Source organism: Talpa europaea (genome assembly GCF_964194135.1).
Source record: "Talpa europaea genome assembly, chromosome: 11".
In the NCBI taxonomy this organism is placed as follows: domain Eukaryota; kingdom Metazoa; phylum Chordata; class Mammalia; order Eulipotyphla; family Talpidae; genus Talpa; species Talpa europaea.
Genome location: NC_140078.1, coordinates 103,794,762 through 103,813,109, shown reverse-complemented (window position 1 = coordinate 103,813,109; position 18,348 = coordinate 103,794,762). Strand labels below are relative to the sequence as shown.

The following is an 18,348-nucleotide window of genomic DNA, read 5'->3' as shown; positions in this document are numbered from 1 at the left end:
CCTGTGAGCTGTGAGTACAGGTTCTCTTCTGTGGCGCTTTCTGTTACTCCAGCCCCCGCAGAATGACCTCCTCACAGGTAGCGTGGAGCCTGCGTGCGGGCAGGACCAGCAGCTGCGCCCGGGGCCTGTGTCACAGGCTCCCGCCAAGGCCGGCGCCCGGGCTGCTCTGGCTACTGTTGACACACGCGGGCAGGCAGAGCCATCGCGTTTGGCGCAAGAGGTCAGTGAATGAATTCAAAAGGAGAAATTAGTTCAGTTAATTTAATTACACAAATGTGACGGGCTCCAGAAACCTTTGAACATGTAAGCAAAGAGGTAGGTGGCAAATCTGTACTTTAAAATGACTCCTTAGGCTAAGTTATCTGCAGTGTGAGTAGGTAGTTTACATCATTTACACGAGAACATTCTCACTTTACTTCGCGTGACAGCTGACGCCCTCTGTACAGACGCAGCCCACAGCGCCCCGTGGCTCTCGGCAGCCAGACGCGGAGCGCACACGTCACCCACACACACGAGAACATGAAAGGGCTAATGAGAGTTTCAAAATGTACAGCTCAGCGTCTGAGAAGCCAGGGCGCGGAGCCCTCGTGAGACAGCCGCCCGCCCCCGGAGAAGGACGCTGGTCCCCCCCCCCCCCCACGGCCCCTGGCTCCCAAGGGCTGGCGCAGGTGCCAGGGAGCCGCCTGGGCCGTCGGGTGTCTGCAGGAAGCCAGTCTGGCCCGTGTCCTCTTTGCTAGCTTAGCTTAACCGAGAAAGCGGAAGCGCTGTGCGCTGCTGCCCTCACAGTTCCCAACGCGCCGAAGCAGGCCCCCCCCCTACCCCCGACGCGGGGCTGATGGCAGAGCCCCGACTTTCAATGCCTTCGCCCTACCCGTTTACAAGCAAAGGATGACTTTGTCCGGGCACAGTTCATCTTGCTCATCTTCGCCTGGAATTGTGGGTAACAGAGCCGATCGCGTCAACCCCCAAAATTTTTGAGGCGACATGTCCTTTTTGGTGGCTGTAAATTTCCATCCAATGTGGTTTGCGCAGCTCCGGCACTGGGCCACGGTCCACGCGTACCTGCGAGGAGGCAGCAGGTAAGGAAGCGCGTCTGTGGCCCGGCCCACCCTCCTGTAAGGCAGGCAGGCAGGCCTGGAAAGGCAAGTGACAGGACGGGGCAGACCTGCCTCTCCGCCCCTCCTCCGCGTGCTGCTTGTGAAACAGCGACGCTCAAAGCTCCCAGCACCGAGGAAGCCCCGCGTGCTCCAAAGGCCACCGGGGAGACGCGCTCCGGCTTGAGTATAGCCTGCGGCCAGGCGCGGTTTACGGGGTCCCCGGGCATTGGTTTCACTCCTGCTCACGCTTAGTGAGGCCACACCCAGCCAGCCCCGCCTTACCCAGGAAACCAGCTGTGCTCCGTGGACGGCCTGCCCATCAGGTTCAGGTTGCAGGCCTTGTACACAGTGAGCGTCTCGTGCACGTACCCGTGCGGGTTCACGTACGCGGCCATCGGCCCACAGAGGGATAAACTGGAACAGAAACGGAGGATGAGGCCTGGCCCCTGCTCTAACCGCAGGCCCAGGAGACCCAGGCTGGCCAGGAGTCGTTTTCCAGTGTAAATACTTCTCTAGGAGGGAAATAGCAGGACTCTCTACGCAGCCTCAGGACACACCCAGGACAGGCCGAGCCCCACCTGGGGCGGGGGGTGCACTGGGAAGGTCCCCTCAGCAATGCCCCGGGGCTGCCTCCCTGCTGTACTGCTGTAGGGACTCTCTCCTCAACACCCCTTCTTCTGTGGGACGGCCAGGCCCGGGCCAGCGTCCTCGGCACAGGTTGCCAACCAGGTTGGGGAAGGAAGGGCGCCCAGTCATGTCACTCCTCGCGGGCTCCTCCCCGAGCTCACGCTGCAGGCCCGCCCTACCTGAACTCCGCCCCCCCCCCCCCGCATTTGCCAAGTGCTTACACCTCAGCAGAGGGTGGGAGGGTGAGGGCAGCCAACCCCGGCCGCGGCGGGACGGAGGCGCAGGAGCGCACTGACCGAAAGGGCTCACCTGAAGATCTCATTTTTGGTGGTGATTTCTGTTTCTTGACATCGCTTACAGCAGAGGGACGTGCACTAGAAAAAAGTAAGGAAATTAGTGGGAAGATGTACAGGCATCCGTAATGACGCATCACGCCTCCCTCAGGCATCACTCTGCGTGCTTTCTTCCCAACCCGTCAGCCGGCCACGGTGATAACCCTGATGCCAGCCGTGTAGGTGCTCGAGGGTCTCTACTGAGTCTGACACAGCTCAGTGGACACGAGCACTCAGCTGAGGAGTGCAAAGCAACACACCGCCTGTGTGACCCCCAACGAGATTTTTAGGTCTTTTTCGCGTGACCTGCAGACGCAAGCGGTTCCTATCCAGCGACGGAGCCGGGAGCCTGCTCCGCAGAGCGTGCCCGCACCCCAGCCCGGGCGTGTCGTCCCTCACCTTGTTCATGATGTCCAGCTCACAGCGCAGCCGCTGGATGGCGCTTCCGATTTTCAGCAGCTGAATCCTTAGCACGTCATCGATAGGCAGAAAAGCAGCTACTCTGTAAGAAAAATCTTAAAGACATGGTGGGTTTGGGACTTAAGAGCCAGGTAATGCATCCTCCCCGGCCCCGAGAACGCGCCCCACGCCAGGGCCAACACTCAGACCCGGCCGGCAGGGCACGCCCTGCTACCCTGTGGCTTCTGTGTGTGATTTGTGGAGGTGCCTCTTAACCTAAACGTGCCGTGACCCCACGCGGGAACAGTCCCGCCCTGTGCTGAGAGTCTGAAAGCTGCTAAACTCTACCTGCTAAGCTGGGAGTTTGGTTAAGGAAGGAAATAAGGGCTGCAATTGGGGGTCACTTTTAAAGGTAGCTTAACAGGGAAAAAGTCTGCACTCACTGTTTGCCGGACAGCCTTGCGTTACAATTGGAACTTCTCGTAAAACCTTATTTAAAAGTGGAATATTTTGGGCCTCCCTGGTGGTGCAAGGGATTAAGATGCAACTTATGAGGCAGTCCGCAGCCTCTACAGCACCGGTTCGATCCCCAGCTGGCCAGGGAGCAACCCACAGGGCGCAGCAGACCTCTCCTGTCTCCCCACTGCTCCCCTCAGCAGTGGATTTCAGTGGATCTGCCTGTTCTGCTCCCTGCTCTGTCTCTGGGGAGTCCTCTCACCCCCACACCTCTGGCCTGTACCCCAGTTCTTGTATGCATAAATAAATCTTTAAAAGAAAATAAAATTGGAATATTTTACAATTACATACCGCTCTTTTTTTTTTAAATCCTAAAAGTCAAAGCTTTCAGAACCATTAGTTAAGAGCATGAAACGTCCGGTTCCATTACACAGAAAACAAAGCAACCCTCTTAGTGCCACGCCGCAGACCACGGGAAGGAAACAGAGTTTTCGTACCTACTGGGTTTGAAGGAAGAGAATCGTCTTTCAGATTTTCATCCCACTCACGCAGCTGTTTCTTGATTCTGTCCATTAAAGTCTCCTGGTTGAAAGCACAAGCAGCCATGATAAAGCGCAGGCATTTTACAGTTACTCTCACTTTTAACACTGTGAACACCCAAGTGCAGCTTGTTTTGCCCCCGCCTGCCTCCAGCGGTAACGGCCCAGGGCTCCCCAGCACCGGGTGGCACCGTGGTGCCCAGCCTGGCTCTCCTGGGCCCAGGTTTGTCCTCTCGGCCTCCCCCTCCCAGGAAGGCTCTGCTGCCACAGCTCCTGGAAGCCGCCTCACGCTTTCGTACGTCACCCAACACGTCTCTTCACAGTGTGCGCAAAACACCCCTGTCCACTGAGCACGCCCCGGCTCAGACGCTGCCGGGCCCAGGGGCGTGTGGGTTCCCATCAGGCTGGGCCTGGTGCCCCCATCCCTTTGCCTCTCCCAGGCCCCTGCATGTGTGGGAAGGTGACGGAGGCAGATGACTCGCTTCTGCTGGCCACTGCCCGCCCGGGGCAGAGGCTGCCCCCCTGTGCCCGCTATGCGGGCGATCTGGTTTGCCCCCAAATGACAGGCCAAGCTTTGGACAGCCGGGGCGTCCCACATCTACACAGACTCCCTGCCGGGGCCATCTCGGCGGGGGGGTAGGGTTTGTGCAGGATGCACGGTGCCTGGCGCCTCGGCACACGAACAGGCCCAGGAGAGGCGCACGCGTGTGCAGAGCAGCCGACACGGCACAGAAACCGCCTGGACTTTCTAACCGCAAGTCCCTGACCCCCACGCCAGCGCGTGCTGACGCCACGCCAGAGAGGCGGGGCTGCAGGGGCGTCGCCAGCCCCGCTCTACTTCAAGGAAACGCGGCGTCAGCTCTCAAAAGCAAACCCCGAGCAGGAGCCGTGGGGCCCCCGCGGCCCTCCCTGGGCGCCGGTGGCGGGAGGTGCCGGGCGGTCACTTACCGCGTCGTACAGGGAGTAGAGCCAGCGCGGCCAGGAGGTCAGGGTGGCGCAGTGGAACTTCCTCTGGGAAAGGAGAGACAGGTGAGCCCCGAGCAGACGGCCCCTCCGGCGGGGAAAGAAACATCCCTACTACGCGCAGCTCGGGAAGGAGCTCCTAACCGCAGAGAGAGGTTCTTGCGCACACGCTCGGGGCGCTGCCTGGCAGTCCCGGGTCACGGCTAGGCGCCCGCGGGAACCCTGCCCTGGCGGCGAGGAGCTGAGGCCAGGCGGGCGTGGGAACGGGCGGGGTTGGGGCGCGGGGCACGGAAGTGTTCCACAGACACGCGGCAGGTCGCCCCCCACCAGAGCGGGGTCCAGTCCCAGGGTCGTCGGGGAACAGAAAAAACAGCGCGAAACTTCCCGACCGCCCAGTGCTGGATCTAGTCGGGCCCCCCGGGCCACAGGAAGCCTGGCAGGACAGTCCTCCGCGGGCTGGGCACAGGCGCCCTGCTGCCGCCGGGAGGTCTCCTTTTGCCCCGGCACACCCTCGCCGCGTGCGCACATGGAGTGGCTGTTGCTCCCCAGCCGCGCACCCACAGGGAAAGAGCTGAGTACAAAGACCATCTGAAGGAAGCGGAATGTCGAGTGTCCAGGACGACCACGTCATCTGCTTTTCTGCAAACCTCCCCGTCTGCTCGGAGGCCCTGGAGCTGGAACCCGGGCTCCCCGTGCGTACAGCCTCTGCCGCGCGCGGTGACGGCGTCCGGACTTTGGAGTAACCGAAGCTTCCTGTGTTCCAACCAACGCTCGCCCGGCAAGTGGGCCGGGAGGAGCCGCGCCCGCAGGACCCCGAGGGGCGGCGCCGTCACTGCAGGGGCCGCGGTCGGGCGCCGCTCACCGCAGCGGCGGGAAGGGGGAGGCCTCGGGAGGGCGCGGGCCCGGGCAGGGCAGAGGGCACAGGGCGCCCACGGCAGCCTCACAGCCACACCGGCTCAAACGAGACGGCCCCTCCAGCGCGACACCGCCGGCCTTCCCGCAGGCTGAGAGGGACGCGGGAGGGGACAAGAATCCGGCGGCAGGAGGCTGAGGGGCGCGCAGAAGAGCCTCGCCGGGCCCCGACACAAAAGCCAGCTGCACCCCGCGCACCCGCTGAGAGGAGAACCCCCCGTGCTCCTGGACGGCCGCCGGGCAGCGTGCAGCGGGGTGAGGGCAGCGGGTGCCGGCGTGTGGGTCTGAGCCGGCCCCCTCCCTCCCCAGCCGCAGGCACGTCTGGAGCCCAAGGCGGGAGACCGCCACGCTCCGCCCCCGGACGCGCCCCGCTGCGGCTCCAGAGTCCACACGGGCTGTGGAGAGCTGCCCCTCGCGGGCGTGCCGCTCCCCCAGGGATCAGGAACGGCTCACAGGAGGGGTCAGGCTGGCTCCGGGAAGCTCAGGGAGAGCGCGAGTTAACCGAGTGTCCAGCACGAAGAACGGGCTCCACAAGCCTGGCATCCGAGGCTCCCCCGGGGGGTCTGGGGGGCTCAGCGCCAGCACTTTCTGCGGGAGCGCCTGGCCGCAAGCCACTGTTGGACAGTCAGTGACGCTGTGCACGAGGAGCCCGGCGGAGGAACGCCGTGCGCCTGCCCTGGGCCGCTCGGTCACCGTGTTCATGACCAAGAGCCAGACGCCCGGCCCGCCCAGTCAGCACGCGGCCTCCGCAGAGGGAAGCTCGCAGCGGCGGCCCGCGACACTGAGGGCGCCCAGGAAACCCCTGCCCGGCGCCAGCGCCCGGCTCCGCGGATGCTTTGACAGCACGGCCGCCCGCGCCGTCTCCGCGGCTGGGCTGCGCCCGGAAGGCAGCGGGAGGGCTGCCCACGCACGGAGGGGTCGGGGGCGTGAGGCGGGAGAGCAGAGTTTCTTTCTTAAGAAAAGGGAGCCAGGCCCGGCCCCCCCGCTGGGAAGCCGCACCCGGCGCGGGTTCTCACCTTCTGGTACTTCTGCCACCACTTGCAGGCGTGCGGGTCTTCCCGCGAGACGGGCTTGGACGGGACGACCTGGCACCTGTTGAGCGACTCCAGCTGGACCGCAGACATGGTTGAAGGCAACACGCATTCGGGAAGAATCTGCACTTTAGCTTGCTGGATTCTAGAATGAAGAGGACCAAGCACGGTGTTCACTCTCGAGGCGGCCAACACGGTTTCTTACCATCGAGGACGGCTGCGAATCCCAAGATTTCCAAACTCTTAACAACACCCGCATCAAAAACAACGTTCCGACACCGCTGCGTCGCGGACACCGCACCAAACGTCAACCCGGGGAGAGCCCGGAGCCCGAAGCGTGGATGCCGGATGTCGCCGGGCAAGGGAAAGGGAGATGGTCACACCTCCGGCGCATGCGTGGGAAGGAGAGCCCGACGCAGCCCGCCATGACCCGGCTCCCGGACGCGCGTCTGGGCCGCTCTGAGACCCCGCCCCGCCCACCCCTGACCCGAGGCCCAGCGCCCTGCAGACGCCCGGGCGGGGGAGGCCGAGGAAGGGCTCCTCCCAGGGGAGCCGGAGGAGAGGCGGGAACCGCAGGGGGCCTGACCCCCGCACGAGCCCTTGTCCTCAAGCGTTCACACGAGGGTGTGCCGAGAATGAAAACGGGCGTCTTTACTTACAATTATTTCAACGCTCGTGACCGTGCAGTCGCTGGCTCCCGAACGTTACCTGGGAACACCAGAACCACGAACCTCTCCCCTGCGCAGACGCCCCAGGAAGGCAGCGCCCGCACTCCGCACGCCGGCGCCCAGGCCCAACCCCCATGCGCCTGCACCTCGCCGCCAGCCCGCCCAGGGGCCCAGCCGGCCCTTCAGGTGTCACGTTTTCTAGCTTTCGCGATTGATGCTTCACCCGCTGGTCCTGAAGGTTCTATGTGGTGCTACTGGAAACCCCCTTCCTATCTGGTCCCCCGGAGGGCGCAGGGTGCGCTGCACAGCACGTCGGACAGCCGCGGACTGTCTCCCACGCGCTCACGCAGCCACAGTAGCGACACAAGCAGCGACGACACTGGAGCACGACCGTGAACTGTCAGGTGGCGCCGTGAAAGCCTAGCGAGGCCTGGACAATCCCAGTAGCAGGAAGAAAATGCACAAACCTGCACATGCGTGGCACGTAGGTCCCTGTGACCGTCTTGAGCATCTCCCTAAAGTGTGCAATGCAGACGGGCCACGCACGGCGGCAGCGGTGCCTCTTGCAGCCCGCAGCCTGCTCAGGCGTCCCTCGCTCCATAGGGGAGCCGTGAACGCACACTCGCACCTCACGCTGGAACGTTTCAAGCACACGTGTGCGGCTCGTCGTGACTCCCAGCTTCCCTGCGCTGAGGAAGCACGCGTCTCCCTCCCAGCTGGAGAGGGGCCTCTACTCCCAGCAGGCCACTCACTTCCTCCCCGCCACAGGCCCGGGCGTCTCTGGAGAAGCCCACGACTCAGCGACACGCTTCTATTTTCCAATGTTTTTTTCCAAGGAAAAAATGCCACGTGCTGAGAAGGGGCCAAAACAGACCAGAACGAGAGGGTGGCAGCGCCTCGCATGCAGGGCTCACTCGTGTCACCGCCAAAGGCTGTCCGCCCAGCCTCACGCCCGGGGAGCAGAGCCGGCCCAGTGGAGAGGGCGCCAGGCTGGAAGTCAGGGGACCGAGAACCAACCGGGTCCGGCTCCCCAGCTGCACGACGCAGGCCAGTCCACCCGCTCCTTGGTTTCCGCACGCGCACAGAGGGGAGACGGCACGGGACCCTCCCCCGACGCACCACCCCTCTCCCCAGCATGCGGCCCCGCCGCGGCCTGTGACGCAGAACCTGCCCGTTCCGGGCCGTGCGCCCCGCGCGCCTTCACCCCTCAACCGGCCAGGCCCGACCTGCCCTCGCGCGCACAGTCGCTTCCCGCCGTCAGCTCGCTGCGGTCAGCGCAGTCTCAGAAGCGTCTGCCTCCCCGAGCCAGCGTCCCGCCAGTCTCGGGAACACCGGAGTCACAACCACGCGGGCTGCTCCAAGCACGAGGCTAGCAAGGCTGTCACCACGAAGCGGGCGGGGAGGGCCTCGGCACCAGGGCCACCCTCCAGCAGCTGGTCCGCAAGGGGCGGACATGCCAGCCTGTGCCGCCGCGTAGCCGCTCCCGGTCGGCGGGGCTGCCTGGGGTCGTCCCCGCCAGGAGTGCTGGGGGCGGGGAGACTAAGCCCCGAGGCTCCAGCCCCCCGGGGTCCGCACCCACCGTGTCTCCATAACTCCGCCCCGTGCGCGAGAGCCCGTGCACCTCGGCGCCCTCGTGTCGGCTGCCGTCTCTCGACTCTCAACCCTCCGAGTCTCCAGGTGTTCGGGAGGGAGGCCCTGCCGTGCCGAGGCCGGCTTTCAACTCTGGCACTGTATCGGGACGGTTCGCTAGGACTGGGTGGGACCCAGAATCTCTCTCCTCCTCGCGCCTCCCAGGGGACTCAGCGCCAGAGCTGAGGCCCATCCTGCCGGCGGCCACGCGCGAGCCACAGGGAGAATGCCGTGCCGCGTGTCGGGAAGGCACAAAGGTGAACTGGACTTTCAAAAGACGAGGTCAGCGTCCCTTCCCTCGCAAAGGCGCCCTAGCCCCGAGGGGCCCGCCACGCGCTCCCGCACTCTCTAACCTCATGGCACGTATAAAACCTGCCCTGGGGATGGGCGCTGAATAGAAGCGGTCACCGACTGAGCTGGCACAGGGCAGGTGCGGCCACCACGGCCAGCGCAGCCGCCGGCCGCCGCTCTTCCCGCGGCTTACACCGCTGTTCCCGACACGCGGGCGCGCTGGGCGTCGTGAAAGGGAAGGCGGCCTCGCCCCGGGCAGGCGGGACTCCAAGGATGGAGGGAGGCGGGGCTCGAGCGTCCACACTCTGGAGTCTCCGGCGGCTCTACGCACAGAGCAGCTGGAAGCCACAGCCATTCACGGGGAGAGCGAGCCGGCAAGGCCACGGAACGGGAAGGGCAGGAGAAGAGAGGAAACAGGAGCAAGACGTCCCCCTGCCTCAGGAGGCCCGGCGCGCTTACCCGTCTGACTGCGTCCTTAGCTCGAGGACCTTGAACCTCTGTCTGCCAACGGCTTTCACTTTCACAACCTCGATCCCGAAGTCCTGCTCTTCCCGGTAGGCGTAGATCTCGGCCGTGGTTCCAAAATGCGCTTCCCTCTCCTGCGCGTTGCTTTCAAGGCAAGGGCGAAAGGAAACAGCTTTGAGCACTGAGGCTTTAAATACGCAAAGTGAGTCACGTGCCAGGAAACAACTCCTGGCCGTGGACCTTCCTGCAAAGCGGGCGTGACGTGTACTCTGAAGTCAGAGGCGCGAGGACTGGCCCAGAAGCCTTGGGAGTCCTACGTGAGCACGGCAGGGCAGGCCCGGGCGCCCGGGTCTCTGCGCCCATGTCTCCCAGCACACGCCACTCCCCCGGGCACGGGCGGGGCCGGGAGGGAACTTCCCGACACACCTCCTGCCTCCACTGGTTTCCTCCCGCTGCCAGAGGCGGGTGCTGCTCAGCGCCAGGTCACCCTGGCTGCCGTGGGATCGCTGACCACGGTGGAAGAGCACGAGCACCCGCCCACAAGCGGCTCTAACATACAAAACCCCCTTTCACTCTGCACGTGAGAACAAGAACCAGAAGCGTCCTCCCTGAACCGCAGCAAGAAGCACGTTCCAGGGACAGAAAGTTGAACCTTGGGTGAGGTCGGCTCTGACTCAGCTGACACACCCCAGCTTGCACTCACACTGCCGCACACCTCCCGCCTCAGGGTCCTGTCCACGCTCTGCCGCGGGCAGACGCACCCTCCGCGGTGGCCTCACGGCGCGCGGGGCTGCGCGAAGGCCGGCGGCCGCCTCACCTGTACGCGAGGACGGCGAAGGTGCGGTCGCGCTGGAGCAGGTTGCGCACCATGCTGACCTCCTGCGGGCGCGACAGCTGCAGCGGCAGGGTCTGGCCCGGGATCAGGATCAGCGTGACCTGCGGCAGCACCGGGATCACCGGGCAGCTGTCGTCGTCGTGCAGGGTCCGGCCGTGGAACTCCTCCATGTCGGGGCCCAGGTACTGGGGGCACACGGGACGGTCACGGGGGCGGGCACGGCGCACAGGCGCCCCGTGCAGAGAAGCGACACCGGGCGCTAACGCGTCAGCACAGACTCGGCGTGTCGGCGTCTTATTACGTAAAAACCTGACGTTCGCTCAGAATTCCTACTTTTAAGACGCTTCCCACGTACAAATTTTAGAGCATCTTTCGGGTTCCAGTTATTCTGACAACAATAAGCACGTCCAGGCCCGCAGCCACGAAGGACAAGTGAGGCACGGAGACGACCCCGGCAGTGCCAGGCGGCCCCACCAGGGCACAAGCACCGGGAGGGCCACGGGCCGAGATCCAGCAGCCCAGGCCCTCGTGCGCCGCGCCCCACGGGGGGGCCGGCTCCGGCCTGGGCAGCGCTGAGGAGGCCGAGGGCGGCCCGGGGAGAGGAGCGGCTCCTCCCAGGGCCGCGCAGCCCCTCCCGCCCGCCCCCCCTCCCCCCCAGCGCGCACACAGGGCCGCGTACCATGTGCGAGGTCGGCAGGCTGGTGTCAAAGTTGATGACACTTGGTTTTTTGGCTTCTTTGCTATCGTGGTCTTCAACCTCCACCTCCATGTCATCTTCCTCCTCACTCTCTGCTGGAAAGAACCGCGCGTGAGGCGTGAGGGGGAACAGACACGAATACGCCAAGGCCACGCGCCCTCAAAGGCCCCCCCCGCGCCGGGGGGCTCTGGGCCCACGGCCACGCGCCAACCCCACCCGCAGGAGGCTCCATCCGGTGCCGGCCGCTGGAGGCCGAGGTCTGAGTGGGGCTTGGCCCTTCCTGTCTAGGGTGACCTGGGGCGCCCCAACAGCTGCAGAGACGGCGCGGAGTGGCCCTGGCTGTCCACACCCTGCCCCGCGGCCACCGTCACGGCTCAGGGGCCTGTGCCCACACGGCAGCCGCGGCCACACCGGCGCGGTTGCCCTCACTTCCGTCTAGCGCCTTCCGCTGGGCCAGGGCACCCCAGGAGCCCCCCGCACTGAGCTGCCCGTCTCCTCAGCTGCCTGGGGCTGGGTCTCGAGGGGCGCGGGGTTTTGAGGCGCGCTGGTCGGGCATTGTGTGCATCCCTCTCCAGGATTTGTTCCCTCCGGTCCTCAGGAGACGAGGCCCGCGTCTGGGGAGGAAGGGGCACCACCTGGCTGAGGCAGCGCCACCCGGGGCTCTGCCCTCCCGCGTCCTTTTCTTCCTCCTCTCCCCAGGATGCTCCTCGGGAGCGAATGGCAGACGCGCCCCACACCGGCTGCTTGCGGCCACGCTCTGCCTCCTCGGAGGGGAACCACTGCACGAGTAACTCGAAACTCCCCCGCGCGGAGGACCCGTCTCTCCCCCATCACGCGCCCTGACACCCAGGCCACGCGGCCCGCCTGACCACACCTTCGTCTCCGCATCCACAGACCACGCGCGCGAGTGAGACGACTTCTAAGGTTCCCTCAAACTCTAACAGGAAAGTGAAAGGCCGGAGGGAGGGAGGAGTCGTTGACGGAAGCAAGGCCAAACAGCCATTTTCTTCCGTGCATGTAATTACTGATGCAAACCTCCCCGGAGCAGCACCAGAAAAAAATACAAACGACTTTCAATAGGGCGAGTGCCCTGGGCTGTCCACCAGTGGTCATGAGTTCTTAGAGACAAGGCTTTGCCAAAGAGAACAATTGCTTTGATGTAAATTCACACGGTTAGCGACCTAACACTTCCTACAGATTTCCCCCAAGGACATGCAAGTTTCACCGAGACACAACAGAGAAAAACCTGAACAGGTGAGGAAATAATGGGGGCCAACACGCCTCTGAGCAGGGCTCTCCCCGGGCACGCGGCGGCCCGCTCTCCTGCCCACTGCACAGGGCTCAGAGATGGCCTCGGAGGCCAGAATCCATCGCCCCATAAGGCACACCTCGCCCTCCTGCCCTCCTGCCCTCCTGCCCCACGTGATGTCCCTGCACACAGCAGCCTTGCCCTGCAGGTCGCTGCCCCTACTTGGCTGTGTTTATCTCCTGAGGTTCTGCTCCCACGACAGTCTTCACAGCATAAACGTGACGCTCCTTCCTTAGCAAGTGAAGAGGAACACCCTGCACAACCACTCACAGTTTCCGAGCTCTCCAGTGTTTCTTGGCAAATAAAACTGACAGACGATGTGGGAAAGCTCCGCTAGCATATCCACCACCTTTCTGGGCGCCCTTACTGCTAATTCTCCAGCAACACACACACTGTCCAGAGCCCAAGAGTGACACCTGACGGCTCGTCTCCTGCAGGCGCCCCCGAGGATGCTAACAGAACAGCAGCATCTTCCCCCCGCAGTCGCCATCTCCCTGAACCAGCATCTGGAAGCAGAGCGGGCGGTGGCCTCCACAGGCAGCGCAGCGCAGCGCCTCAGCTGTGGCCGACACACCGACCTGTGTCAGCTCAACTGGGTCGGCTGCAGGAGGACCGCCGCCTCCGAACCCGCTTCATTTTTGGAAAAGCCCCTCCCACACGGCGAGCACACGCCAGCTCCTCTCCTCCAATCCAGCCACTCCCAGTGGACAAACCAACCCTCCAGGCCCGGGGTTGCTCAGGCTTGAAGACCACAACTGTTTCTTGGCAGTGCATAGAAAACGCTTTTCAGTCCTACAAGCACGAGATAAAAGCTTCCCAGCCGCGCAGCTCCAGCCCGCCTCCCAGGCCTTACCCTCCACAGCCCTGTCCCAAGTCAAATGAGCTGGAGGCTCCAGCTCCAGAGCCGAGGCGTCTCCCCATCTCTAGGAGCCCTGAACTGCGCCTCCTCAGATGAAACATAACACCTTCACTCACCTGACCCTCGATTCAAAGTGCTTCTGACAGTGATGTTTTCACAGCCCGTCTACATTCTAAACCTCAGGCATGAGGCTGTGCCCCACGCCTCTTCCTTTCCACCACCCCTCAGGCATTTCCTAGCGCCCAGTGAAAAGACTCGGTTAACTGTCTCCGTTTGGCTGACGCAGCTCTTGGGAAGCCTCTGCTTTGTCTGGAGCACAGGACAAGGTTGTACAGTCACGCCACAATTTTTTTTCCTTGCTCGGCATTTCCCCATCAGGTCAAGGTCTAAATTCCCACAAAACTTACATAAAGAAGAACGAAAACTGAGCTTGGCCTTCCACTCCTGAGGCTCTTGAGTTACACACCTTCTACCACACGCGCGAACACAGGAGAAGACTGAACACTGTCTTTACAGCAGTGGCCTTGCAGGCGCCCCGGCCCTGCGACTCTGTGCTCTTGGGCAAGTCACTGAACTAGCTCGCCGTTTCCTCACCAACTGCTGGGAGCGAAGGAATCACTGTATCCCTCTGGGGTCTTCCAGGGCGGCGAGTAACCAAACAAGCACGAGGCCAATGGGAGGGGGCGGAAAGATACTTAAAAACGTGCAGTCCTCATGCGTGGGGGAGTCAGGCACTGCTCCCCGCGCCCGGCTGCGAGGCGGGCAGGGCTGGGGCGGGGACGCGCAAGCGGAAAACAGAGGCCCGCAGCCCCAGATTCGGCCTCCCGGACGGAGGCCCCGACACGCAGGCGTTTGCAGGTGAGTACCAGGACTCCAGGCCCTTCCACGAGGCCACCCTCTCGTCAGAAGACACTCGGGGGCAAGCGTTCGCGCCCCTACACCACCGCGTGAGGACCAGGAGCGGGCGCGCGAGGAGGGCAGACCGAGACTCCGCAAAGCGCGCGCGCGCCCGCCCGCCCGGGCCCGAACAAGCGCGACGCGCGCGGCCGCAGCCGCGGGGGAGGAGGGAGCGGGCAGCGCCGGCCAAGCGGATTCCTCTTTCGGGTCGGCCCCAGCCGTCGCAGGGCGTTTCCGCTCCCAGCCCAGCTCAGGGCGCGCGAAGGCGAGGCAGGAGAGGGCCCGGCCCCGCCCCGAGCGCCCCCAGGAGCCCCGGGCGCCCCCCAGGAGCCCCGGGCGCCCCCCAGGAACCCCGGGCTCGGCCGCCGGCGGGGCCCGCCGCGGTCACTCGTCGGGGCGGGCCCGCGGCGCCCCCGCCCGCCTCCCAGCGCCGCCCCGCCGCGCCGCGCCCAGCTCGGGCCTCGCCCCCTCCCGCGCCCGGCCGGGCCCCGGGCCGTTACCGGGCAGGAGCGGCAGGTGGTTGCCCATGTCGTGCGCAGCGTCCTGCCGGTCCCCTTCGCCGGCCATGTCTGTTTACCCGCAGAGCATGCTGGGACCGGCGGGGCCGCGGAGCACGCCGGGACGGGGGCGCCGCAGAGCATGCTGGGCTGGGGCGGGGCTGCCGAGCCACGGGGGCGGGCGGGGCCCCGGGGCGGGGCGGGGCCGCGCGGGAAGGCGGGGCGGGGCGGGGCCTCGGGGCGGGGCCGGAGAGGGGGCGGGGCCGCGCGCCAGCAGCGGGCCACAGCGCCCCTGGCGGCTGCGGCGGGGAGGGCGCCCCGAGTGCGCAGGCGTCCGCCCAGCCCCGCCGGCTCGCGAGGGACCCCGACGGCGGCCCGGCCTGCGCCCCGCGAGCCCCGCGAGCCCCGCGCCGCGGTCTGCGCCCCTCCCCCCCGCGCCGGGGGAGGCCGGGCGGCCGGAGCGCGCGGCCTGACCGCCCCGCCCACTCGGGCCCGCGGGGCGTCGGGGGCGCCCCCCACCCCGGGCCGCGGGGCGTCGGGACCCGCAGGCGCCGCCCCGGAGGGAGGGACCCGCCCCGGCGCCCTCCAGGCCCCGGCCCGCTCGCAGGGCCGGACCCCGGGCTGGGCTCGCCCCCCGCGCCCGTGCGCAGCGCCCGGTCCCGGGGCGGCCGCCGGCGGCGGGGCCGGGCCGAGGCTCGGGTCCCGGGACGGGGCTGCAGACCTGCGGGCCCCCGGGTGACCCGCTGACCCGGCCCCGCTGACCCGGCCCCGCTGACCCGGCCCGGCTGACCCGGCCCGGCTGGCCCGGCCCCGCTGACCCGGCCTGGGGGGGGCAGGCCTCGGCCGGCGGCTGGCGGCCCGCGGGGCGGAGGGCGGGTCAGGCCCAGTGCGGGCGCCCCTGCCCCGCGCCCCGCACCCCGCACCCCGCCGGCCACCCCAGGCGGCCGCGGCTGAGCCCCGTCCCGCCTCCGCCGCCGCGGGCCCCGCTGCGGCCGCGGCACCTCGGGCGGGCCGGGCCATGGCCCCGAGCCTAGTGACCCGGAAGGACGGCGCGGGGAGCCCCGAGATCTCCCCCGGGCTCCCCGCTGCTGGGGCCTCCCGCCCCGCAAGGCCAGACTGCAGGGGGCTGCGGCTGCCTCGGCGCCCCGCCCCGGCCCGGCCCGCCCCGGCCCGGCCCGCCCCGGCCCGGCCCGCCCCGCCCCGCCCCGGCCCGGCCCGGCCCGCCCCGGCCCGGCCCGCCCCGGCCCGGCCCGCCCCGCCCCGCCCCGGCCCGCCCCGCCCCGGCCCGCCCCGCCCCGCCCCGGCCCGCCCCGCCCCGGCCCGCCCCGCCCCGGCCCGCCCCGGCCCGCCCCGCCCCGCCCCGCCCCGCCCCGCCCCGCCCCGCCCCGCCCCGCCCCGCCCCGCCCCGCCCCGCCCCGGCTGCGCCCGCTGCCCCACTGAGCCGGGCAGGCCCGTGGCGCGGGCGGGCAGCGGGCTCGAACCAGCCAGGGACCTCAAGGGGATCCCGAAGGCTCTGATGGGGGCGGCTGACCGAGGCCGCGTGCTCACGGCCCCTCCCCGCGCTGCAGGCCCCGCTCAGTCTCCATGCACGTCTGTCTGTCTGTCTGTCTGCCTGCCTGCCTGCCTAGGTGCTGCACACCCTGCCCAGAGGCGCTGTGGGGAGACGCCTCAAGCAGCCTGAGCTGGGCCCTGAGAACATGAGGCCCGGGGCGAAGGGCCCGGGGCCCGAGGAACCAGCTGAAAGGCCCAGCCCGACCGCTGCCCGAGCCGCCTGGGTTCCCAGGGCCGCTTGCCCCCCTCCTGCTGCCGCAGGGGCTGACCACGGAGCGGGCAGCTGAGCCAGCACAGGAGGGGCATCTCTCGGCCGCGAGCCAACGCCCCCCGAGCTCGGCCTGCCCGCCTGAACCCAGGCCACAGCGCCTGCGCCCCAGAAGCGCGGGAGGAGTCCGGGCTCGGCCTTTCTGGTGTCTGGAGGCTGCGCACGGCCCCCGGCTCGTGCTCCCTCCGTCTTGAAGCCACCACTGTCCTCTCCACTGTCACGCCGCCCTCTAAGCGTGGCGAGGGAAGGCTTGGAAGGTTTAAGGACTCCCGATCAGGACAGGCCTGCTGAGGCGACCACGCACATCCCGTCTCAAGGTCTGTAGCCTGACCAGGCCTTGAGGGGGCACAGGCACAGATTCCGGGGCTTAGAATAGAGACCCCCAGGAGCCACAACGCCTACCCCGATAGGATCCAAGCAGAGGCCTTCGGGAAACTCCCTGCACCCACAGGGGGCGGGTGGGTGGCTCTGGGGCCGGGCCGGGATGGGGCACGCAGCTGAGAAGCGGGGGAGAAGCCCACATGGACTAGGGTCTCCTGACTCGCGGCTCCTCCCTCTGGTCTACTTGGAAGAATAGTTATGGATGCGAAGAGAAATTCATTAAAAGGTTCCCGATGAAATGTCAAGGCGGTTTGCCATTTCGTACAAATATCATTTTTAATCCCAAGTGACAAAAGCGCTGTTGCCCAAAGGAGGTGGTATTTAAACAAAGGTCGCACAGGACCCGCGAGCGGCAGGCGGGCTGGGGCCGAAATCAAGAGCAAGTTCAAAGCACGTCTGCGCCCTGAAACGCTGCCCCTCGCCGGCAGGAGGCTCCCGCGTGTGCACGGGGTGCCGGGGGCGGGCCTGGGGCTCTGCAGTTTGGCAAACTTCTGGTGATTTGAATCCACATTCCACTCTGGGCCCCAGCTCAGCTCAGCGGGTCCCCCTTCCCGACTCTGTCCACCGTCCGGAGAATAAGTCCCCCGGGGGGGCCTTGGGAAGCCGCAAGTTCACTCAAAACGGAACTGGGCCCACCGCACCCGAATCCACACGTCCTCACGCCCAAGTCCACGTGCAACTCCAATGTCCACTTCATTTCCTCTGATGTTCAGGCGGGTTTTGCCCACGACAAAAAAGTGGGTGTCGGGGAACCCGCGTGTGTCAGCAGCGTCCAGACGCGGGCGGACTGCGCGGCGCGACGGCGCCTTCGCCACTGTGGTCCCCGGCGAGCCGTGCTGGTGTGCGGTGCTGGCGGACTCCCCGCTCTCCACGCTGAGGCAGATGCTGCGCGAGCACCGAGCCCATGTCTGCTCCGCCGCCCAGGAGCAGGCGGGAATCATGCGTCCCGCGATGGCGCCGGCAGTGAGAAGGCCCCATCCTGCTGTTTTCTCGGGGGCTGCACAGGCGCCCGCGGGCCCCGGGGCGGCATGGCTGCGTCTGCAGAGAGTTCCCACCTGCAGGGACTGCGGGGCCTCGTGCACGCTGTCTCTCTCCTTCCATTGCACGAGCAGGAACCGTAAAGCAATGAGAAAAGAAAGGTGCCAAGAAAAATCTCAACTCAGTTTTGAAAAATAGAAACATTTCCCCCGACGTGTCTCAAAGATGAGCCGGCTTCGTGGCTGCCCCGGGGCCCGGCTGCTGGGGAGACCCCGAGCCTCTCCCCCGGACCCGAACAAACCCAACCAGCCCCGAGGGGCCCTGGGCTCGGGCGCTTCGGCTCCGGCGGGCCACAGGTGGCTGCATTTTTCTCCACGTCTTCGCCACCCCCACTGCCTGCCCCCCCCCCACCCGCCTCTGCACACTTGATTTTCACTTCTTAATGACGGACATTTCCGTGTTTGGGGTGAAAGGACAGCGCCCTGGCTTCAGTCCCGGGCTACACCGCCCCCTTGCCACCGACGGCGAAGACGTTTACTTCCACGCTGGGACCCAAGCTCGGGATCTGCTCCTGCTGGGCTTAGGGTCAAGTCCCTGCAATTCCAGCTGATGGACGCACATGCCTCCGTGGCAGGGCTGTCCCCCGGCTCTGGGGCTCAGTCGCGGA

At 66.4% G+C, this 18,348-nt stretch overlaps 1 protein-coding gene across 2 annotated transcripts; it reads right to left on the bottom strand.

Moving 5' to 3' along the window:
- Positions 1–875: 875 nt before the first annotated feature.
- Positions 876–14,573, bottom strand: CRBN (cereblon; the record flags this gene model as incomplete). 2 transcript variants are annotated; one of them, XM_084248120.1, is made up of 11 exons in its annotated part: positions 876–1,062; positions 1,380–1,511; positions 2,034–2,098; positions 2,456–2,571; positions 3,409–3,493; positions 4,399–4,461; positions 6,342–6,501; positions 9,404–9,553; positions 10,227–10,429; positions 10,924–11,036; positions 14,507–14,573. In XM_084248120.1, the coding sequence occupies 11 exons, from the start codon at positions 14,571–14,573 to the stop codon at positions 876–878; spliced, it is 1,341 nt and encodes a 446-aa protein (XP_084104246.1). The 2 variants fall into 2 exon arrangements, with proteins under 2 accessions (XP_084104246.1, XP_084104247.1); XM_084248121.1 differs by having other exon boundaries at positions 10,924–11,033.
- Between the last annotated feature and the right edge of the window lie 3,775 nt (positions 14,574–18,348).